The sequence below is a fragment of the Temnothorax longispinosus genome, chromosome 8 (genome assembly GCF_030848805.1).
Source record: "Temnothorax longispinosus isolate EJ_2023e chromosome 8, Tlon_JGU_v1, whole genome shotgun sequence".
In the NCBI taxonomy this organism is placed as follows: domain Eukaryota; kingdom Metazoa; phylum Arthropoda; class Insecta; order Hymenoptera; family Formicidae; genus Temnothorax; species Temnothorax longispinosus.
Genome location: NC_092365.1, coordinates 1,385,226 through 1,410,407, shown reverse-complemented (window position 1 = coordinate 1,410,407; position 25,182 = coordinate 1,385,226). Strand labels below are relative to the sequence as shown.

Here is a 25,182-nt window from a genome sequence, read left to right as displayed (position 1 = left end):
GCGACATCAAGTATGATATCTCTCAAGTACCTTATTATTTTTTACAAATAATTAGAAAGTAAAAAGAATATAGTAAATTTAAGATCATCAGAATTGCAAAAATATTTTCTAATATTTCTCGATGTCCATCTAGTCATAGAGAGAAAAGGTAGTAGAGAGATATATAATATAGAACTAACAATAAGTCTAAAAATTATAGTGACGCAGAAACATATCGCGAGACATTTTCAGGTACGAAAATATTTTTGTTCACGACTATCACGAGCGAAATATTAAAATCGCGGTCGGACAAAGCCCTTTTTACAAAGTTTTAATTTCCATCGTATCGAAGCTCGTCGTGTATAATGCTCGCGCGAGCCAAGTCATAAACGTTTAAAACTTGATTTATCTTTCGCTCTGCGTTCATCGCAATGAGAACAAATTCGCCACCGCGCCACCGCCACCGCCGCCGCCGCGCCATGCGGGCGCTTTATTACAGCACGAGCGCATCTAGCACGCCTGCACCTACGTAATTGGCGCAATTCCGTAAGTGTTTCCATTCAATTTTCTTTTTATTACGTGCTCGCCAGCCGCCTTCCCTGCCTCGTCGCACGCGTATCTCGTCTACCCCTGCGCATCGCGGGATACATCACATTGTTTACGGCCGTTTTGACACGTTTCACGGCACCCGGGAGCCCGCGACGCGTTGCAATTTTTTTTCATCCTTTGAAAGTCCAGAGAAGAGATCGTTGGTCGGAGGTTACCGCGTCTACTCGTCAAGATCGAACCTGTGTTTACGAGTCGCCATTACGCATTTATTTCGTAAAATTTCACGGGGGATAAGATCTCCAACTTGTGGGACATCTGAGAAACATCGAACTGGTGAATCGTCCGCGTCGAGAGCAGTTAACGAGGAGAAGTGAAGACGATTCTCGGGTCTGCATGAAAAATTTCAATCTGGACGGCGCTCAGATAACTCGGTTGAATCTTTAACGAGGGTAACCCGGCTGCAGGACAATGGAGGGTGGGGGGAGGGAGAGAGAGAGAGATCGAGGTGACGCCGACACGAGGAGGCGAAGAGAAGCGCGCGAAGACGATGTTCGGTCGACGCGATGGAAAGAAGACGTTGCGATTCAATAAATGATACCACCGGTGGCAATGCGTGACCCCGTTAGAGAGGCACTTTACGGATCGTTCCCACGACGTGGCCGTAGCCTTCAAAGAGTAATACCGTCCTCTGCGCGCAAGCTTCGGCGCATCAAAGTTTCAGCTGCTTCGCCGTGCGCGTCTCTCGCCAGTTTCTCAAATAAAATCTTTATTCGACGCACCGCGGCGAATCGCGAAAATTGCGGGTCGAGCGTCGAGCCGAGAGCGCACACACGCGAGCACAATCCAGACGTCACTTCGAAACAGATAACCGCCGCGATCTTATCAAACATAATGAAAAAGCACGAGCAATAACGTGTAATATTACGCGTTGTAATTGTACCATTTAAACAATTAATACCATTTTCAAAAATAATAAAAAGTACAAAAATACTTTACGCTATAACAATTTCGATTGCAAATAGTAATTATCTACGAATGAGAAATTCTACATCGTTTGTAATTTCGCCGAATATCGCCCGACGAGATATCAAATCCGAGTCGCAGGGGCGAAAGTTTAATCGAGTAGTCATTATGTTTGACCGGATTCGACGGAAGCAAAGAAATCGGGGAGAAAGCGAATATGCGATGCCCGCGCTTGCGCTAATGTACACGTGTGTGTGTATTCGTGTGTATTGAGGGCGAAAGAGAGAGAAAGAGAGAGAAGGGGGAGGAGAGAGAGAGAGAAAGAGAGAGAGAGAGCTAATTGCATCGGTAAATCATCCTCTAACCAGGAGGGTGGGAGCCTAGTCGCAGCCACTGGCAACCCTTTATTCTGTGTTATTACAGTCTAAAGTTACCCCGTGTAATTGTTGCTGTTTAATTGCAAACTCTAAGTCGTCTCGTTACAGGACGCGCAGCGCTGCGAGTAATTGCCCTCTTCAAATTTACCTACCTGCCTGCTTTTTAGCGGCACGATCGCAAGCGCGCACAGGGGTCGCACCGAATATTCCGCATCAGGCATATTTTATCGCGGGCGCTCGCTCGCGCGCGTTTTAATTGCGCTCGTACATCATCCGCGACACGCAACGCGATTGTTATAACAAATATAATGACCCGGAGCTGTGAGTGCGACCGTCTCAATTTACTTCTTCGCAATCCGCTTTTATCCCAGCCCCGCAAAACCAACGTCGGCGGTTCCTACCTCGCGTCGGCAACAAACGTCACGCGTCCGCGATTCTTTTCCAAAGGACCCCCAACGCGGCATCCCCCTCCGTATGGATTCGTTTTGATCCTGATGTGCGCGCTACCCTCCCCTTACCCCGCTACAGGGCCAGTTTCGCCGCGAGTCGCGCGTGAGCGGGGGCATTGTCGAAGATAGACAATGCCGGACGATAAAAACGTAAAATTGATGTTCTTTTGTTCACATTGTTTGAGACGCTGTGCCAACGTTTGCCACACGCCTGGACGAACCATCGCTATTGGCTTAAAACTACATCCTCCACCTCCGGCTCCTCTATCATATCCCCTGTCCTCCTCCTCATTCTCTCTCTCTCTCCCTTTTTCTGTCGCCTTTCTCTAGCGACAGAGCGACTACAGATTCTCTCTTTCTCTCTCTGCTTTCTGCTTGTCGTTGTTACCCCCCAAAACGAGTCACTTCATCCGTAAGCCAGCATTGTATCGCTCCGCTGGCTTTTGTGCACTCGTCTGTACGCTTCCCACCATTGAATCGCGACAGGTCTCCGCCGTTTCGTAGTTGCTACATATTGTTTAAACGTTGTACTGTGGTCCGGAGATAATTAAAATGACCGGAGAAAAGAGTAACGGGTGATAACGAGCGAGTTTGATAGATAAATCTGCGACGGTTGATCTTTCTCGTTTCAATTGATTCTATTCAATATTGCGCGTCTCGTTACTGACCGTGGAGCAATATATGATTTATACAAGATCCTGGAAGGAGTCGGTGTCCCGCCCGCGAAAATGATCTCGATCGAATGTGAAAATACTGGTTCGTAAGTAACTGGTCTTTCTTGAAAGACAAAGTAGATGACACAAAGATGGAAAGAGAGAAGGGCGTTTATTCTCGCCCTGAAGCAAGCCCTTTATATCGCCAAGAAACTTATGAAACTTATAAACTTGTATTAGGATACAGAAGAAACTTATAAAAGCAAAATTCAAAACCTATTAAAATTTGGATTTATACTTAATCTCCCATCAGAGTTCATCGTTCAGTTGGTAGTAACTCATTGATTACAAAGAGTCTCAAATTGCGCTTTAGAATTAAAGAGCTCACGATAATAATCAATAATGAATATATTAACGAAGTTTTAAGGCCGCGGAATGCCAAGATGCTCCTGGCACACAACTAAATGTAGATAAATATTGTTTTTGAAAATTTCCAATTTTTATTTTATAAACTTTCAAATTAATCTTACTTACCTATTTAATTAAAAATAACAATTATATCAATTGTCATCAAAAATAAAATTATGCTAATTAAATGTTGATAAAAATGAATGAAAAATAGTTTAACGAACGATAGTTCGATAAGAAAGTAGACGGCAAATCGCACATTTCGGCAGATGGACAACCGAGGTCGTGGGCTGCACGAGAACGTGCCGCAAGGTTTCACGACCTATAGTCGGTCCGGAGAACGGCATCGCGAAAGAAAGGAGAGGTCATGGCGCGGAAAAGCGCAGGGTGATTTCCCAGCTGACCTGTAAAGCAACCTATCCCCGTTAACCCCCACCCCGTTCCCGTTGAGTCTGTCTCGCGGACTAGTAGTCTCTTCCCCGTAGTCGTTCCTCGCCTTCACCCATGTGTCCACGCGACGGGAAAGATGCATCGCCATGAAAGTGAACGGTATAAGAAAATAAAGGAAGATGGTGGGTCGGAGGGGCAGGAAGCGAGGTAGCAAATTTACTGATTCGAGTCTTCCGCCGGTTGTCCCGCGTTTTACGTCACGCGGTAATTTTTAATAATTGACGAGCCCAAAGCGAGTTTTGTTTCTATTTTCGAAATTCCACCTGTCGTTTAATACAAGCAAATCGCGCGGATTTCTAAATAATTCTGCGCGTTGCAATTTACATGGTTTCGGAATAGTGAATCTATTCTCTGTATAGTGCTGTATCTCTTTTTACATTTTCTCAAAATAAGACTATCGTAAATTCACGCTTTAGAGCGGGGAGGGGGCAATGAGAATAGACGAATGATTTTGCTTTGAAGAAAAAGGACCGGATCTAATAATGAAGATAAATTAAAATCTCATTAAAAGAATCGGACCTAGTAATAAAGGGTAATTCTGTCGTTCGCACTCACCGATGAGTGCACTGCTGGCAGGCGAAACAGTCGAGATGATAGACGTTCGTTCTGGCCCTCATGACCATCTCGAACGCCGGTATTTGCTTATTACATGCCGCGCAGCATCCCGTGTTCCCGAAGAGCCTGAGGTAGTCCCTCTTACAGAGGATAAGATTAGCTTTGGTGTAGAGGGTAGAGCCGACCTCGCCTAACCTACAGTCGCAGCATCCGCACTTGAGGCAGTCCTCGTGCCAGTAGAGGTCCAGGGCCTTGAGGAGGTACCTGAAGGACCGACCGTAGTTTTCGTTCTTACCGGCCGTTAAGTCTTGAAAATACCTCTCTTATCTTGATATTTAAAATACATTTACGCGAAAGCATGGCTGAACATTTATAAACGAAGCGAAAGTGGACCGCTTTAGAGAGATCGGAGATCGATATCTGCAATGTATACGTCCTTGCGACAAAATATTGAATATAGCATAGCAGATTTATTAATACAGAAAAGACAAGAGGACGAGATGTTTTCTTTAAGAATACAGATTGTACAGAAGTGCATTGCTTATACGTGTGTCGCCGTTTACCTCTCCGTAATTGTCTTCCCGCAGCCGGCGCACTCCTGCTGCGTCGAACCATTTTTATTCGTCTCGGATTTGCTCACGTCCATAGTCATCGTGATCTCAACTACGGCGCCGTCTGGAACATCAAAAGCAAATCAAATCGTTACAATTATATTCTCCCGCATCGTTGCTTAAAAAAGAAAAAAATCTGCAGATTCTTCTTTTCAATTTCCTAACATTGTGATAGAACTTGAAACAATCGCTAAACACCTAAAATCGCTTATCGAGCGCAGTTCGATAAATATACGGAGTGAAATAAAATTCTCAGCAAGCCGAGAGGAGCTCGGACTAAGAGAAAAAAGTTGTACCCGCGACGAGAGAATTATACGCGTGGCGTCGTCATTTCCGAGCGCCTCGAAATTTGATTTCCCGAGTTAATGAGAACCTTCCCCGAGCATTCAGACGGGTTGTATGCATCTGCGTGTCTTTTTAAGGGGGCGACAACCGCGGACGTTTGGCGTGCCATGCACGCGTATCCCGCCGTTACAAGCATCTCCGACGGTCGTAAGTGGCTGACAGCACGCAATAATTAGCGCGGCTAATTGGAACCGTGCCTCTGCGCTCGTCCTCGCGCGCTCAGACTCCAATAAGCACTGACGCGCTGCGTCACGAGCGTCGTCGGAATCTTTCGCGATGCATAAAACATTTCTCTTTTTCCTCTTTCGTTCTCGCTCCACCCTTTCCTCTCTTTTCTCTTTTCGCCTACCTACCGACACCCGAAGCAGCCCGTCTCTCAACCGTCCCGCGGAACGAGCGCGCTGGGCGAGCATTCTTCAGGCGAAAATAAATTTCTCTATAGCGCCAATTATTTTAACCGTTCACCGCATTTCGTTCCCACAAGTGGGAAACTGGAAGTTTTATCCCATCTTGAGATAAATTGTAAACTATCCTTTGAACTTTAAACGTTGCGTCCCACTCGGGAATGTTAACGATGAGTAATTGACTCTACAGTGTTTGTTTGTTTCGTGTAAAATCACGCAAAATTTCTATTTTGTATTTCAAGTTTACGCGATAAAATTGATGGACGAGGATACATTTTAATTGCATTTCTTAATTCTCGTAAATTATGAATCTAAATTGTCTCCGAGATATTTTCTCAATCACGGAAATCGCGAGCTGTCCCGCGATTTATGCCGCCAGAGTAGTCAAGTTAAAAATGCGATTTTATCCGATTAAGTTACGTCCGCGCAAAGATCGCGGGAGGGGGGGGGGCGAAAACGGCATTCGTGATCGCGAGAACGCAGTTACGTTCTTCCAAGGCGATCCGCCTTGGCGGGTGAGGGTGACGTACAGGGATAGCGGGCAGCAGCCCACTTTGCTCACCTCCTTTGCCGCCACCGTCACCGCCACTACCGCCGCGCCGCGCCGTTCGGAACGACGACGAGCGGGCGGACGCGCGGCGGGGGCTTAATTAATTAGCCGGATACTTTGAGTAACAATCCATTATTACATACAAACATCCTCGGCCTCGGGGCCGAGCTGCAGCTTTATGCTGCTAATTGGCCTTCTCAAAGCCGGGAGACCCGGGCACGAGTTATAAACGCCACTCCTTCCCTCCCTGGCCCCGCGCGACCCGCAGCCACCGCACCGCGCCATACCGCACCGCACCGCACCGCTCTCTCACTCCCGGTTCCAATTTTCTCTCTCGCTACCACCCGCTACCACCAACCCCTTTTCTCTCTCCCGTCCTCTTCTATCTCGTTATCTCGCTCCATCCTTTTCCTTCCTTCGCCTCCCCTCATCCCATCGTCGCATCACTTCACCCGCGTGCTCCGCAATACACGTAAAACGCATACAATCGCGCGGATACGTTCGCCCACTCGCCCTCCCCAACCCCTCACGCTCGCACACATGCACTAAGACAAAATGGATGAGAGAAGTGGAGGAAATAGGTGAGAGAGTGCGAAAGGTGGACGGAAGGAAAGAGCAAACGAGAGACGAAGGAGAAAAAGAGAGATGCGAGGGGCGGGAGGTAGCGGGGCTGGACGGATAGCGCTAATAACGCGCTCGTGACGCAAAAAAAAGGAAGAAGTATAATTGCCAGCCCTCGTGGCAGGTATTTTTCAAATAGGACCCCGTCCGTTAATTGGAGGGCAAATTAAAGAGGCGCCGCCGAGGAAAAAAACATCATCCCCCCCGCCTCGTTTCCTCCCGCAGCGCGCCTCCCACGTCGGTATATCCAAGAGCTGCCTCGTGATTCGTCAAACGACCTGTACGCTTCGTTTTTCCCTGGGTCTAGTTTTTTTTAATGATTCTCCTCCCTTAGTCCGATTGACATCGCGATAGAATTAAAAAAAAAAAAAAATGCGCGTGCAACGCGCCGCGAAAAGACGCGGCTAACGATGACGGTTTTTAAGCTCTTTTCAGTACCTAATGCTAATTGCGTGATCGATAACCGATTGCTCGAAATAAACCCGAACGATGAACGAGTTCGACCGTGGATGAATTCGCGACTGGGAGAACTCGTGCATCTATCCTCCGCATTTTGCAAACTGCTATAGCCATGCCTGCATCGTATTTGATCGCGATGGTTACACGAGTCAAACAATAAAAAAAATGGACGTTACTTTACCCTTTTCATTGGCAAATTGCGAATATCGAAATTGCCAATGCTCGCGAGCAAATTAAAAGTTCGGTGCATAGATACCAAAATATCAAACAAAAAAAAATCAGGGTGAAATTAATCATTCGTATCGGTGAAAAATTTCGAGCCTGTTGCTGCGAGAATTCACACATCGTACCTTGATTAAAATTACTCGCCTGTCACAATCACAAGTTCATCTCGAAAACGAACAAATTTATGTAGAAGAACATATCCAAAAATTATGAAATATTATATGTAAAGAAATAAGCCTTATATTTATTTCTTATAGATCGATATCAAAGCGAAATGTATTTAGACACTTGTGTAAAAATTACCTAAGAAATCAGGAAGGGAGTCTGCAAGTGCTTTTTCGCTAATATCGGGATATTGCCACTCTGATTGTGAATGATCGGCCGGTTCCACGCAAAAACGTTTCGGGTATTGTATTATCTCGCGGCGGATGTCGTCAGCGCGGACACCGTCGATACTTCGATTCGCTTATAAAACGAAATTGCGAAAGGACGAAATTCGCTCGACGCGATTTACGGCGTCTTTTACTACTGTCGGTCTTATGGAAATTAGACTCTTTACTGCAGCGATATCTTCTCGGATCTCCCCAGGAATTTTCAGAGATCTTTTAAAACGCAGCGATTTCGTCATAAACATGCGCCATGCCAGGCAGGAAATTCTGCGTGATCCAGTCCGCGATAAGGTACTGGTAATGTATATATAATAAAATGTTAATAATAAAAATCCTAGTATTTGTATACTGCCGGTATTTGCCGGATCATATTTAGCTACTGGAAACTAGCAGTCATCGTTTTATTTCTCGACGAGGAGGAGGTCGCCGAGAAATTCGATCCTTCGCCGATAAAATCGGTCTCGCGTCTCGGGCACGCTGCGCGACAGTTCTCGTCTGCGAGATAGCATAATCGTAAAATGGCAAACTGATTTCGAGCGATTTTTCCGTGTCGACGCGAACGGTCAATCGCCCCCCTCCCTCCCTCCTCCCCCTTCGAACACGGGTGAACCTCGAAAGGAACGGCGATATTCGATCGTGGAATCAGCAACGGATACGACTTTTTATTCGGTCAATATAAGGAGCACCCTTCCGAGATTACGAAATTGCTCTAACAGCAATATGGGAGAACTCCATCCCCGCGTCCCCTGTCGCGCTTCCAAGCCACCCTTCTGACTCGCGTTTCCCGCCGTCCGTCCGTCTATCCCGGGGATTCCGTCGGAGCGGACACAGGGCCGGCTAGGTGGTTTAATAAAAATGTCAAATATAAAGTAGCCGGTGGGGACGGACGTTTAGGAAATAAATAAATGTAAAAGAAAGTCCGTGGAGGCGGAAAGGAGAGACCGAGTGCGCGCGGGATGGATAAATACGGATGGCTATACGTGAGCGAAAGAGGGACGGCGACGGCGGAGAGGGTGAAGTCGTCTCGCAGGAGGAGAACGGAAGTTTAGTGGACTCAATATATTATTACGGTTAAAGGTCAGCGTGACGTACTCGGCTGACCCAAACTGTGAGTGACTGCACTCACCAGTTCAATCTCTCTCGGACGCCACTTTTCTTACATCGAAGAAACTCGTATCGAAGATGTTCAATAAAATATGGCGCTTCGTCATAACACAATGCGGCGGAATGGACGGATACAGAGAGAAGTCCGTTTATTAATACCCCTCCCCCCTTTCTCCGAATTGTAAAAATCCTCTGAGGAAGAACCGAAGAGAAGGGGTGGCAAGCACGGCTGCAATTTCGGGGCTTAATAATGATCCGACGGTCCTACCCTCTCTTCCCCGGGCTGTGGATCCCGTGTCATTATACTATGAAGTGAAGAGACTGCTAATTAGTCATTAGCGTAGGAAAAAGACACCCTCAACCAGTGCCGCTGCAGCTGCGGGGACGACGGGCAACTCTACCCGACGACGCCGACTACGGCGGCGACGACGACGTTGACGACGACGATGGTGAGGATGGTGCACGGCAAACTTGGGCAAACAGGGTGTAGCTGCGCTGGCCTACGTCTAATTGGACCCTAGCGACGTAAGTTCCACTAATTGAGACCGGCCTCGTAACTATCAACACCGCTACAAGGGTCCGTTCGTAAATTCTGAATGGACGAGCAGCGATAACGATACGGATATACCGCCTTCGCTGATTGGGTGAACACGGGCGAAACTACGTCGCGGCGTTGCGCGAGCTATCGTAGTCATACTCGTCGTCGACGTCGACGTCGCCGTCGTCGTCGTTGTCGTCGTTGCCGGATGAGAGATAATTACAAGTTGTAAATTTACTATATTACTACGGTTAATGAGGGCGCGCGTAATTAGAACGAGTACTTGTTCCGCGCTGCGCATTTCAAACTATGCAGGTAATGGTCGATTAATTAATAGTCCCGGACGATCGGCACGATTAAATCGCCGTAGACGGCCGACTGATTGTGATTTCTTCGTGTGCAGATATTTTTGGAGATAAGAGAAAGCGCGAAATATAAATTACTTCCTAGCTCTTCTCTTTATCTTGAGGATCCCCAAATTACGGAGACGCAGCGGCGACGAAGGAGGGCACGTCGAAATAAAGGCGAAGAAATGAGTTGGACGAAAAAGAAAGAAACGTAAGAGGGAGAGCGACGAAAGAGAGAGAAAGAAACGGTGAGGCAGAGCCAAATTTTAATCTCATCCCTGACAAAGCGAGAGAGGCTGCGTGACGAGAGGCTGCTCTCTCTCCTCGGGTCCTTCAGGACCACGGTATTCCATCCTTCAGGATCATTATATCGCCAATTAGAAGATAGCGGAGCACGGCGTCGCCTAACAAGCTTCCTGGGGGGGAAAGTTGGGTGGCCAGAGGGAGTGAAAGGCAAGCAGAGAGGGCGAAGACAGACCTACTCTTGCGTCGTTATACTGCTATCACACCGGTGCTGATGCCGGTGCGGCGTAGCACGGAATGGAACGGAACGGAACGGAGCGGAGCGAAGCGGCGCCACGACGCCTCGCGTCTCTCTCTCTCTCTCTTCGGCACCGTTGCTATAAAATATTCACTGCAACTCGATGCTCCTGACCGGGCCGGCGCGCGGCGCCGCACTACGGTATAATTAAGACGCACGTGAGATCGTCTTGACGATGCCAATTGTGTTAGTTACGGGATAAGGGTGAGCCTCGGAGCGCGGCGCGGCTCGCAGAGGGGGAGTACATATCGATCCGACTACGAGAAACCGAAATGACAAAAGAGCGAAATACGGCGGGCGAACTCGATCGCAAAAAGAGTCTCGTTTTTACCATTTGCGACACGACATTGTTCGTTCTAATAAAAAAAAATTATATAATACTGTGCTTTTTTCATCCTTAAAAAATTTTACATAAAATTTAAAAATTTTGTACAAAATATGAATATACAAATTTGCATATGTATAATTCGTATTTTTTTTTATCTTCCACATGAAGTTCTTTCATACTTTAATTACTTTAATGTATTCAATTTTGTTAAAAAAGACAAGACGCTTCACCCTCATGTTTAGGAATCGAAAAAACTTTTTTTATCGAGGGAAGATTCATGAAGACTAAAACAATGAAAATTTTATCGTGCATTCGCCAATACTCGTCAATATACGAGTCAGCGAAGACAGCCTCGGCGAAGTTCTCGATCGTCTCGAGCGATCGTCCTCCTCCCGGAAACAACGCGAATGTGTACCAAAGGAATCGCCACGCAGGAGTCGTTTCGAAGTCTTCGAAGGAAAGAGAGAGAGAGAGAGAGTGAGAGAGTGAAAAAGTGAGAGAAAGAGAGAGAGAGAGAGAGAATCGACGTGGTAGCGCGGTAGCGATACACTTTTCTCCGTAGGCAATATTCATAAATCACCCTTCAGATCGCTCCCGCCCACGCCGCGTTTCGTCCTCTCCCCTCCCCCGTCCGCCTTCCCATCCCTCTTATATACGCTTAGAATATAAGCGGCAGTTTTCTTTTTTCGCCAAAGGGATGCAGTGCCGGGGTCAACTTCCCGTCCGTCCCTTCCCGCGCGATCCCCTCGACCTCGGTCCTCCTCACCCTCCGAAAGTCCGTCGAAGGGAGAAGGGTGGTCGGTGAGACGGAGGTGGTTGGAAAGGCGCGGAACCATAGACGAAGAACGAGTTAGTCGTTCTGGCGGTGGTGTGAGACTCGCGACTGAGAAGGGGGGTGGTCTCAGATTCTATTAAGATCTCAGTAAGTCTTGTTACACGGGGAGGCCACGCCGCAAATCTCGCAATAAAACAGCCACCGGTATAACACCGATTCGGGGACCGTCGTCGTCTACCAGCAGCCAACCCCCCGTCGCTGTGTCGTCGGCGACGTCGCGCGCGCCGTTTCTCGTACGTCCCAGAGAGAGAGAGAGAGAGAGGGTAGAATTTATCTGCGGCACGCAGTATTCCGGAAGAGGAAAATCTCTGGTAATCCGAGCCAGGGACCGCAATTAGCTTTTTAGAATCGTTAACTCTCTAATTCGCCATTCTTCGCCGTATTTAAACTTTAAACAATAAGAAATACTTGTTATTTTCGAATACATTCATAAATATATATATTTTGTGTAACGCTGGCACTGTTTCATTTATAAGCATATCTTACACCAAACAATCCTTGTTTTGAGCCAATACATCTATTACCTTTTACGTATAAAAGCTGACAGCAAATCCTCAAAGGAATTAGCTAAAATTTATGCTCTAAATTTATGTTATCTCAAAACTATATTTCCAAAATTACAGTTTTCGATACAAATCGCTTTAAGACTTAATCGAATCCATTATCGTGAGTATCGTGCCATTACGGCATGAAGGAAGCAACGAAGGTGCAATATCCTTCTTTCGCACGAAATTCTCACGTTTCCGTACTCTATCTCCTAAGGAATGCCGATTATGGAGAACCAACTCGAGTATTGCTCGAAGAGAACGAGAGAGAGGGAGAGAGAGAATGTACGTGAGAGAGAGAGAGAAAGAAAACGGACAGGACGCGCCGATCATGAGGGAGGGTCGCGTTCTCCAACCGAGGGTCCGAAATCAATCAAAACATTAATTGAAAGAGCCGAGAAGACAATGGAGCCGGCTTGGCTAAGGCGGTAGGTATGGATGGTCTTGATAATCGAAAGATATCCTGGTCAATAGCCGGTAACCCGGCAGAGCACACCGAGCGAGTTGGAAAAGGAACTTTCCTCCGGGCTTCCTTTTTGCGAAGGGCGCAGAGGAAAATTCGTGGCACGGAGTCTCGGTAGGTACGGTGAGAGAACGAAGAGAGAAAAGGAAAAAGACGATGAGAAAGAAACAGAAAGAGAGAGAGAGAAAGAGAAAGGAGGGGGTCGCAACGGGAATGTCCAACGATAAAGTAAAGTCCTTTTCCTCTGTAGTCATCGCATTCCTTTCTTGTAAATAACGTCGTTTACGCGACGATCGCCCTTCGCCAAGGGGTCCCGCAACAAATTCGATTATCCGAGTCGATGTAGAGTCGATCCGGGATGCCCGGCGTTAGCTGGCTGCTATGGCGCGGCGAGTTAATGAACGCGCTCTCTATTCAATTGTTGACCGGTATTATTAGTATGGCGAACGTTAGCGCTTTATTAATTAACAAATCGATTTCGGTCGGTAGCGAATGCTAATTATTCAACATCGGCCTGGCATTCGGTGCCGCTGCGAATGGTTCTTTAATGAGAGAAGGCTAATTGTACGAGGTGCTCTCAATAGCGTTGCGCCGAAGGAGCAACCGTTGAGCGCCGATGAAACTTTTAACGATCGATAAAAGAATGTTGCGGAATTTCGCGCCAGTGTCGTCCGCGTTGTTTCCGCGCCCCCCGCGATCCGCGATCGAAGATACTCCTCGGTGGCCCTGCACTCTCGTCGATCCCGTATCTTAGGAACTTTTCCGTCAATCTTCTGCCGCGTAGTTAAAATTCTGCTGGAGCAATTTCGATTTCCCAGATCATCTCGGAAGCTTAGATTTAGCTTCTCTATCTCTCAGCCACCTCCAAGGTACTGATGTACTTGGTACCGGAGTCCGTGGCGACGCGTGCGACATCCTAAGTACACAAGGGCACCACCGTACGAAGAAAAATCTCGCAGGGAAAAAAGGACATCGGGGCCGACGCCCAGAAGGACGCGGCACTGCCACCTGGCGGTGTGCCCAAGGACCCACGAGAAGCTTCAATCGCCGTAAAAGCAACCCCTCCGACCTAAGGAAGACGAGAAAGAAAAGGGCGGAACGAGAAAACGGTTCGGAAAGGAGAGAGATAAAGTGGGAAAGAGAAGAGGGTATCGAAGAGAGGGGAAGTAAAAGTTAGTAGCTCACCGAGGCGGACAGAGATAGAGTCCAGGAGGGGTTGATAGACCGTTCGGGGGGGTTGGGAGCGCGAAGCAGGAGGAGAAGGACAGGGCGCGATGGTCAGCCCGCGAGATACACGTTCGACGGTGCGGCCGACTTAAGAGGATTACATTTGATATTTCGATCGGGCAAAGTGGCTTTTTATTGGACATTCGCCGCGGAATTATCGCTGACTCGTGTCGAAAGGCATTACGCGCGCCCCGGCGTTATTAAATTATAGCAGCGGCCCGCTAGCACGCTATAATGTCCGGAAAACGAGGAAAATGCCATTTGCGAAAAAAAAGGTCTGCTTTGGCGAAAGAGACTTCTACTGCTATTTTATAAAAGAACACTTGCAACAAATACTTGCCTCCGGGCCTTTATCTCGAAGTTTATAAACGATGTACATTATACACAAATGTATGGGAATTACTTAAATTTATCTATTTTCTATTTATTGCTGCTGTATATATTAGTTTCACTGCAATTTTTAATTAAAAAAGAAAGCTATCTGTTTTGTATAGAAACCATTGAAAACTGCCAAATAACCAGTCAATTTTGAGAGGCGCGTATCGTACATCGTATCAAGAACTGGTAACAATTCGCTTCATTTTTTACGAGCAGCGGGGGAAATTTTTTGAAACAATGGCGGAAGCAGCGCGGCACAGTTTTGACTCAGCAGCCACGGTAATAAACCCGGCGAAATAGCGGCAGTAACGGCTAGGGCGTCCGCAGCAGCAGTAGCAACCTTTCCCTCCTCTTTTAGCCCGCGAGGCTAATTAGCCGCGGCAATTTGTCGGTGCGAAACAAACGCGCCCGGTCGAAGGTCTCGCGCTCGCACAAGCTTTCTCGATTTATCCGTGCGCGCGTTAGCCGTACCTACCTACCTCCTATCGGAAGCCAACTTCAAACGAAATAATTAAGCGATTCTCTTTAGCCGGCCGGCTAACGAGCCCGCCGCCGACTGAAACTAGTGCCAATTATCGGCATTCAAACGGACGAGTACACGCGGGTGGCCGACAGTTGAGACGTTCTCTCGGTGGGACGTCGAGACGGCGACGGTGGAGGAGGAGGAGAAGGAAGATGAAGAGAAAGAAGAGGAGGTGGGAGAGGAAAGGTCGCTGATGAAGAAGGCGGTCGGGCCTTCAAGGAACAGGGCAAGATGCTCGTCCGGACAGACAGTTAGCTTCATTATTTCGACTTCAACCGACGCCTGACGACATATGTGAGAATGAAACGCGTTATGTGGCTACGCGAGAAGGATGCATCTGTATCTTATCTTATAAGAAGACGAAGAAAGAGAGGAAGATTGAAGACGGCGATATTTCCGGTTTTCTTTAACGAAGAGATTCATCAGCGGTATTTATCCACTGAAATTTTCTTTTCAATCTCTTAATCGAAGCTGAAGGCTTCTCTGATGCTCGATAATTCGTTAATTAAATTTCTAATTAAATTTCCGCCAAGTAAAACAGAAAATGCACATTACGCCATAAATAAAGATCTTATGTTGACGATACGTTTTTCAAAAGTGCAGGACACATATCTTTCTGTAAAATATTTAAACTTGAATTAAGGAAACGCGACTATTTTTATCACGGACAGTTTATTGGTTTTAATCGATTATAGATCCTAAATCGATGGGTTCCTTCCTTTTATGTATAATAAGAATATATTTATAATTTGGTAATTTCGCGCGTAATAAGCTTTAAAAATAATTCCAAGGAATATATAATAACATGCCATTTCGACGAATCGCTCGCGAGATTGCACCTAGCGCTAATCTGCGTGAAAGCTTTGTCACGCGCTACAACCGGCTCGCTCTTGCATATTGGATGACGATATCTCGAAAACGATTCATACATAGTGCATTATGTAATCTCATAGCATCCGTCTGAGACATTACTACTAGACGGTTCAATGAAGAAACGTATGTATCTCGACTGTCATAAATGGACGAAATTACCTCATCGACTTTGAATATTACAATATCAGTTTTTCGAAGCAAGAATATTATTTAAAAGCAAAGAGATATAAACTGAAATTTAATTTTGCGCAAGTTTTCTCTTTCGCTGCGAAAGAAGCGCACGTTACTTTTGGAGTAAAGGAATTATATATCGATGAATAAATAATTTAATTAACCGCCGCAATAAAAACGTATTAAACGTCTCTCTTTAATTTTAATTAAACGTCTCAAGGATTGGCGTCGTCAATTAATCGCGTTCCCTCGCAGTCGCGCGCTAGTCGATAATCACGCGCCGTTACGACGATTCAGCGGGACAAAGGAATCACGAAGTAAAGGAGCTATACGAGTCATTTCTAAGGATGCAGTTAATCCGCGTCGGCTAACGGCTAACGGCAGCCCTACAACGGAATCGCCTTAAAACGCGACCGGTAATTGGAACAGACGTCGGTCGATGAGAGACGGGACCCTCGCGCGAGATGCAAGCGCGCGAGAAGGGGGTGAATGACTATACAGAAGTGTGCCAGCGCGTGCTTATCTGCCAAGCTAAAAAGCAAGACAGTTTATAATTAACGCGAGACTCTCACGCGACTTCTTTAGCAAATGCACGTTCATTTTATACACCGTCTATATACCCTGGCTGCGATCTTATCGGCGCGTTTTATTTTCTCCTCTCCTCTCATCCTGCGTTCCGCATCTTATGTTTCGTAAATGCATTTCGCGCAAACACCACGCTGCGCGTAGGACGCGAGATCGAGATCGATAAGTGTTACCTAGCACCGAACTGAGTAATTACACTCGGATCCCTTACACTTATTGTTAGGCTAATCAAATCTCGACGCGATCTAAAGTTCTCATCAAAGTTCCATTCTATTCCCCGCTCGCCCGTCTTATACCGATCTGATCGTGATCTCTAATCGCATTTACCTGTCAACAATCGCTTGGGAAACGGCGAAGGCTTCGTTGCGAGGCAGCGATCTTCTCCGTTTAAGTTCTTCGCGTCACGTGACACTGCACAAGACGTGCGAAACAGCCACCAACTTCCGTCCACGGATCGTTTTTCTCCATCGGTGATCAATTACCGAACGATCGATCGATCCTGCCAAGATTCTACACGAATGCTCTCGTGAACGAGGTCTCCTTACAACTCTTTCGGCCGCGCGCACTTTCGGAGTATGCGGGGACGAAGCATGCGTGAGGTAACGTGCGTCGAGCAGTGTCCCACCGGAAGTACCACGAGACCGCCGCTTCGGCGGTCGACTGTAAACTGCCGAGTGCCGCGTGCGGCCACGGCACGCCACCGAGAGTGATAAATCCCCACCATCACCTAGCTACCCTCTCTCGACAGCCTCTGCCACCGTCGTTCGTGATACCCCTACGCGTTTTCCCTACCACGTCGCAAATGCCACCACCAACGACTACCCCTCACGCGCGTGTTCTTTCTCTCTCTCTCTCTCCCTCTTTCTCACCCTCTTTCCCTCTCCTTGCTTTCATCCCCGGCCGCTCGTTCGCGCGCGTCGATCCTTCAACTATCCGCACTCCACCGCACAATTTAGCTCTCCCCCCGCACGGCATCACGCCGGATGTACCCCGATTCGGAATAGCGGCCGCACTCCAGTCGATTAGGCGGCGCGTTTAGGACGGCGAGTTATGAGCCCTCGATTTCCAACGGCGACGAAGAGCGAGCGCGCAGGAGGTGGCTGATCGACGGAAGGGATGGAACGTGCCGCGCTACGACGTGCCGCCACGAAGTGAAGACGACGTCGAATTGCGAGAGGATATCGATTATGGTACCGCGCGCCCGGTGTTTGTTTCTTTTTAATTTCGCGCCTGTCGACGTCCCGCGGAGGGTAAGAATCAACTTTGTCCGGGATTTGATAAGGGACGTGCGCGATCGTAATCACGATTGAACGAGGGATTCAATTATCAACGATTTATCATAATGAATACGTAATGAATCGATACTTTGCCGATTTGATCGCAAATGCGACAGAAGGGCCAACTAAATAAAGAAATAAAAAAATCGATTATATTATTTATTCTCGTGTAGAAGAATTTCGTTCATTCACGCTAATATTTTTCATATTAGCAATATTAATATTTTCCCCAGGAATATTTATCAAAAGATCGATGTAATAAACTTACAGAAAATGTGTTAACTGCAAAAAAAGTTATTCCGAACTCGACTAATAATACGGAATTTCAACGTATCTCTTTCGCATTGTACATATAATTAAAAAATATATATATTAGTAAGTCAAAATTAGTAAAAAAATTTTGATCGATTTATTATATATGTAAATTGTTATAATTATAATAAACTGCTTTCGTTTTGGAAATTTTTAAATATTTTATAATTTACAAAATAGAAACATCTTTACTGTTCCGATAGTTGAATTTACATTATAAGAATAAAATCAAAATAATATGAAAACCATTATTCATTATGTTGTACAATTAATCCTTTTCAAGAAAATAAAAGCTGTATAGTATATATATAATTAAGAAAGTGTAAATATTATATGTACAGAACATGAGAGAGATTATGACGTGATCATTAATTATTAGTCAATAGTTAGATTGACAGTGAGGCTAATCGTGTACGAGGGCTCTGTAAGATCCTTCTATTCGACGATCACCGAGGATCACGCTCGTCGACGATCGTGAAATAGCTGTGGAGGATTAACCTCCAGCGTGGCGCGTCTCGCTCGACGGGGTACCCCTACATTCGCCCCTACGAAAATTCCACCCTGCCGTACCACCTACACGCAAGCCGATGCAGGGGTGGTATATCCCCTCCACTCGCTTGAAACCCCTACCTCGCGGACACGCGCTTGCCACCCCTACGAAGCCACACCTCCCATTACAAAAATTACACCGGTCGCTGATTTAGTGTTCTGCGCCGATTCACGGTGGCGCCCGTGCGCGAGGGGGTGCAGGAATCGTTGGAGGAGAGGAAGGAGGAGGCAAGGAGCCGCGAGGGTTGCGCGGTGCAGGGTGGGGACGTAAGTAATGAAAGGGTTGCCGCCGGCTTCGAGAATCACGGAATCATTCGCCAGATTAAATTAGAAAGGCTACGACCTTTTTTTTCCACTCCCATATACCCCGGGCCGATGAAATGGATTAAGCCATGCTTATCACCACCGCCGATGGTCGGCGGTCTCTTTTAATTAGAGGCTGATTTATGACGTTACGTCTATCGTACAACCGCGGGAAGTTTAGGTTACCTCTCAGGAAGTAATGTTTTCAGAGAAGAAAAAGAGCTTCGCGATTTTATCCGGTTTTATGCTTATATTACACTCCGCGTTAATCTCGATGTCGTCATCAGAAAAAATAGGGGGCTGCTCCAATATTTTCAACGAAAAATTTCCGACGACGGCCGCGCCGTCGTAAAAGGCGCTTTTACACCGGATGGTTTAAAGAGACCTACGATAAGTTTCGAGTCGACGTTTCCTCGGCGAATCTTCAAACCCGAGGTACAGTTACGGAGTTGTTTAATATTGAAAATTAAAGAGTTACGGCGAATAAGTTTCGAGAGTGTAAATAGGTAATAAAACTTTATTTTGCCAATTAATCTCAGGTGCACTTTAACAGAAATTTAATTGACGACTTAATTACCGCGTTATTGAATGCCGTAATTAAAAATGCACGCCAGCTTACCGAGGTACTTAATACCGGAGGAAATTCAGAGGCCACGGCGAAAGAAAACGATGCGCGCTCCGATTTTCATCAGACTGGTATCAGCTTCAGATTCAGCGGGGAATCCCTAGCCGACAGAGAGCGCGCAACGCCCCGCGGCGTCCCGTATACTGTCGCAAATCCAAAATCGCTATACGACGTTCGATAATAGTTCTCCCACGAGTATCGCGAAATGCGCGTTTTCCAAAGCCTGCCCGTTCTACCGCGCGAAGAAGGAGAGAACGAAATGCGAGAGAGCCCTGGAATTGCAAGAGGTGAGACGGGACGAAAAGTGAGAGAGGAAGGTGCCGGGAGGGACAAGGGTATCGCACGTACTCGTGTGTGTTATGTGTGTGTGCATGAAGGAGAGGATGTATGTGCTTGTGTAGGACGAAGGGCAAGAGCAGAACGGGAGGTAGGGCGGGACGGGAAAGAGGAATGGGGAGCGTACTAATCACTTCTACGGACTTTAATGGAGGTTTTCTGTACGCCGTCTACTTTGTCCACGACTTATACTACTTCGAACCCCGTTGGAGCTCGGCGCGGAGCATTTGATAGAAAAAGCGGGCGGAAAGTAGCGTTACGTGTATTAAACTAAGCGGCACTCTCGCCGACCGCGCTCGCGATGCCCTTATCTCGCGAAAAAGCATTTAACGACGCGACGCGCTGCGTCGCGCCGGCGCGACGATAAATTCCGCGTCGAACTTGAAGAAAGCGACACACGCGCGCAAGTTACAATGCTTCATGCCATGCGATTGCAATAGGAAATAATAGCTCTTTGAAAAGAATTTCGTTTCAATTCGGATTCTATGATAGAATGAATTAAAAAATCGCAATATGTATGTATGTCCTATAATAAAATAATAAGACAATAAATATATCTTTCACATATGTAAAAAATAAAAAATCATTTTAGAGTTGAGAATCTTAAATAGCATATTTTGCAATTCTCTAATAATTTGTCGATCTACATCAATATTCGCGTGCGGTGTCCGATTTGTTTAATTTTTTACGATAACGATAGCCCCGAGAAACTGTATAACGTCGTTGGGAAAGGGAAGTATTCTAAATCTGCGCTCGTCGGTCCCTCGCACCTGCGCGCGCGGAAATAACCACTGGGGATGCTGCGGATTTGGAGTGACGCAGCCCGACAGCATCGACGCTCGCGCGGCGCGGATACTAAGAGCTTTTCTGGAAGAGCAGGGCTCCATTAGCCGACTCGGCTGTCTTCTGAGTCCATTACAAGATGAGCCGCCATCCTCCCGAATGACCTTCTCCGCCCGCCCGCCCGCCCGCGTTTCCAACTCCCTCACTGACACGTCGCGATCTACACATTGCTCGTAGATACGCAAACTCGCTTGCTTCCAATCTCCCTTCCTCTCCCTCTCTCTCTTTCTCTTCCATCCTCTCTCTCCTTATATATACATACACATATATAATATATTGCGTCAGACCGTAAACACGATGCAATTTAAAAGATCAATCCTGTTCTTCGGACATAAAGGACGGCGTTCCTGAGAAATCGACGAATACGAACCAACCGCACACAAATTTCACTATTTTCTAGTATTGAAGCACTATCTGCGCAAACAACGTTTGCTATCTCGAACACACACGCAGACGTTCCCTAAATAATACTATTCGTAAATTTCTAATTCGCGTCGGAATGAAATATAATCCGCATCAATTTTCACGCGCCATTTTAATCTACACACTCAAGTGAAATTGAAATCCTCAGTTTCCTGGACCGCGTAATACGATTCTTTCTATCCAGTCGAAGGTATTTACCGCCTCGCGCAAAGAACGGTTGCGGACGATCTTATTACTCGCGAAACGGCGTGCACGCGCAAGAAACGCGGGACAGGATCGCTTTTCCTCGCGCATTATTCGCGATAGAGTACGCCGAGAAAACGGCGAGAAAGTCGAACGCAAAAGGGAGAAAGAGAAAGATAGGGATGCCGTGCCAGATGTACTTAAACTAAGAGCGCCACTCCGCCGCGGCGTCCCCTGATTTATTCACTCCGTGAAATTTTTACTCCCTCCGCGCCGGGCCTCCGCGGGCCTTCGCTGCCCCAAACCGACATACGTCTTTGGAGTTGCTATGCGCGCGAGGTTACCACGGGCTATCTCCGAGACTTTCAGGATAGCTGCCGCGTCTACCGAGGTATTCCCGTGCCGGCAGTACTTTTCGAATAGTAAAATCCTTCGAAATTCTACGTTTCTGCAAAATTGTCGTCTCTCCACACCGCGTCGGCTCCGATATACATCCCGAGCAACGGGATTAATACTTGATCATCTCCGTGGGTATTAACGAACTTATTCATGAAACTGCTCTTTTTACCACGATATATATTGCAAAAGCGATAAAAAATAATATGAATGATTGATCGCGTATTATCCATATGTATATCGTGTTTCACCTAGATATATATCATACCGCATTTTTTCCCATTGTATATACCATGTATCACTCTACACAGTATTTTCCAAGCTATCTTTATGCAAAATAATTTATACTAAGACAATGAAAGAGTAAATGTGTAGAATAAAATATTAATGTCAAAAGAAAGTGTAAAATAAAATACTTTTCTACAAGAATTTGTTTTTTTCGTTTAAAAAATTACCTCTTTCGTTATAGTATCAATATATGAACCTTGCATTGTCGCATTTATGTATCTCATTATACATGTAGAGCGAGCGAAGAATAAGTGAGAAATAAGTGAGAAATAAGCCCTTGAAGGATAAGTATGACTGTTCAATGTAAGCTCCGGTTCGCAAGCAGTCTGTCCTTCCGGCAATCACTTACCAGCTAATGCATTACTTGCGAGAGTATACGAGCACTCACGCGATTACATACTCGTCAAGTAAGCTGCCTTTCGGTCGTATCTTCGGTCGGATTCTTATCCGCGGCATCCCCGCGATTCCGAATCGCGTACACTGCCGGTACCTCGCACAGCGCGGAACAACGGTTACAAGATACACGCGTGTCAATCCTTAAGATCGACGAAAAACTTTTCCTATCCCCGCCAGCAGCCGGGGGTAAAGAGGGAACAAAATTCGAGCGCCATGCCTTCACACCGAGATCCGTTCGCGCGAATGCGAATCGCGAAACGCGGAATAATGGAGCGCGCATCGAGGGTATTTGCGAGACAGTAATGAATAAATTGTTGGACGCGCGCCTGTACACGGCGACGGCACCGAAAAGCCAGGCAGACAGACAGGCGGGCAAGCATGTGGGTGGATGGATATTGCTTAGCCCGCGCGAGACTAGGGAAACCCCTCTTTCCTATATTATTCTCCCTCAACCCTCTTCAGATCTCGTTCAGCGACTGCGCCGAGTGACGCGCGAGCGTTCAAGTACCGGTGAACTCGGCCTTGCTCCCCGCGTTTTCTGTTCCGTTACGAAAAATAAAAGGAAAAAAAAACGGTGCGACGAATAAAATGTCCCTCCGTGATACAAGTGCCATATGCCGCGATGTCGCGGTAATTACCGTCCGATCAGCCGCGAGGGAGCAGCGTCGAGGGTCATTAGCGGAACCTAATCGGTGTAGTTAAATTCGTAATGCGATGCGGTCGCGAAATCGATTACTTCGCCAAATCTAAATGCGCGGGCGCGATTACGATCAACGAATCCGTTGATTGATCGATCGATCGATCGGTCCGTCGTAATTACCGACGCCGAAACAAGCGAGTAATCCCGCTCGCTTTTCCGACGCGACGTATGCAGGATTAAACGCATGCTCGAAGCCATCGGCAGCCGAGACAGGTAACTCTCCACGCCGCGCGCCGCGCCGGCGGTATGAACGAGATACCGACCCACGCCGCCCGCCGGCAATAATTGCCTTATTGACATTAATAAAACGAGCCGGATACCGACGGCCATGTCATCGAGAGCCCCATAAACGTCTGTCCGTCGCGTGCACGTTCATACATACATTCACTTTCCCGCACAGAAAATCGTATATTCAAATGATGCAAGCTCAAGATTTTCGCAGTTCAATTGTAACGCTTTTACATGCGTAACCGTTACAATCTAAGTATATCGCGTATCGATTGAAATTATGAAAACTAAGTTAGAAATCTTTAACTGTTTGTTCACGGAAATGCAACAGATTAAATCGCAATTGCTAAATGATTGAATATTCTAATTCGAAGTATAACAACGAACATTATATCGGATAACATCCATTGCGCTATACTTTTGTATTTATTAATTTAATATCTGCGACCCAAGTGTCATTTAGTACGGTACAAGACGATGAAGACCGTTGGCGAAGAGAAACGACGACTAGAGGATGCCCAATTTCTCCGTCGCGAGGACCGAAAGGTCGGCGGGGAAATCGGGTAGGGCAAAGAGGGTCGAAGGAAGAGGAGAAGGGCGGTCGGCGATATTTCACCGGTTTCGCGTGCAGGCGAACTTTAATAATATTCGTTCCATCAGGTATAGCCGGCCTCATATTAAGTCGGTCCGCGCGAACGAGGCGCCGCCAGAGCGGCGGAATATGATGAGTGGAGGGCGGAGGGTGAAGAGAGGAGAAAAGAGGACGCGTGAGGTAGCACGACGGACGAGGAGGAGGTGGCGAAGAGAGGAGAGGCCGTGCAGAGGGATCGGGGGTGGAAGCGACCGAAGGGGGTGGACTGAGGAGGGCGTAGAATGAGACGTGTAATAAAGTGAGTTTTTAATTTCCACCAGTGCCGGTGGTTGGCCGCCCCGCGGGTAGGGGGTTAGAAGCCCACGGGTTCGCCTCCGTTGCCCATGCCCCGGGCTCGCGGCCTGTCGGCTAGTATTACTAGATAAATCACCCAACAGGCAATAACCGCCCGTTCCACCCCCGGGGTCCCGCTCCCGCTCGCCGACTCCGCTACCCACCTTCGGATCTCTGCCACCGACAGCACTGATACGCGACCGTTCGACGCTAAACGCCGTCCGCGTCGCTCGGAGGAAGTGAGACGGCCGCGAGATTTGACGCCGATTCCCCGATTCGGTCCCGGCGAACTTAGCCCTCGATTGTAAGTCCAATCACCGAGTTACTTATATACTTCTCGCGAGACGCGACGATACGTTAATTACGTTAAAAGTATATCTGCGGCCTCAAGATGTTATTTATATTTTATGTGAACGCTAATATAAATCCTTCTCATAATATAAATTTTCCTGCACTGTAAATTTTATATTGCACATTGCAGCTTTTGCAATATTGTATCAAAGTTTGAAATTATGTTCTACACAAACTTCCTAACTTTTCATTACTTGAGAAATCGCAAATATTATTCAACAACTGAAACGTTTATAAAAGAATGATATCACTTTAATACATAATATATAACGCTGGATTATATATATCAAAAAATGTTTGCTTTATAAAAGAGTGCCATAAAAGTGGAGTATATTTCTTATGCTATAACCTAGCTCCTCGTTCTTCCTTTGACAAATTTTTAGAATTATTCGTTTCACACTCGACATGCAAATTTCATAAACGGGAGATGATTTTCGATACGAGAAACAGACGCGAACGCCGGATCGATCAAGTTTCACTTTTAATCCGCTGGGACGTCGTGTACAGCAACGGCACGTGCACTAAGGTAATCGTTATAGCATTCCTGATGCCACACAGAACGTAAGATCTTCGTTTCCGTCGCGCTTATGATAATCAACCTC

At 46.8% G+C, this 25,182-nt stretch overlaps 1 protein-coding gene and 1 long non-coding RNA gene across 5 annotated transcripts in view; one reads left to right on the top strand and one right to left on the bottom strand.

The window, feature by feature from the left end:
• The window catches only part of LOC139818107 (LIM domain only protein 3), a 71,403-nt gene that overhangs the window by 5,205 nt on the left and 41,016 nt on the right, over positions 1-25,182 (bottom strand). For 3 of the 4 annotated variants that reach the window (XR_011733380.1, XM_071786611.1, XM_071786613.1), the window contains 2 exons: positions 4,947-5,058; positions 4,384-4,647 (listed from right to left, as the gene is read on the bottom strand). Coding sequence is in view for 3 of the 4 variants with exons in the window: in XM_071786611.1 (XP_071642712.1) it covers positions 4,384-4,647; positions 4,947-5,035 (353 nt within the window). In the remaining variant the exon portion in view is untranslated. Of the gene's footprint in view, positions 1-4,383; positions 4,648-4,946; positions 5,059-16,772; positions 17,120-25,182 lie in introns of those variants that run through there. The other variant, XM_071786614.1, reaches the window with a different exon arrangement.
• The window catches only part of LOC139818111 (uncharacterized), a 182,604-nt gene that overhangs the window by 117,754 nt on the left and 39,668 nt on the right, over positions 1-25,182 (top strand). The gene's annotated exons all lie outside the window — the stretch shown is intronic.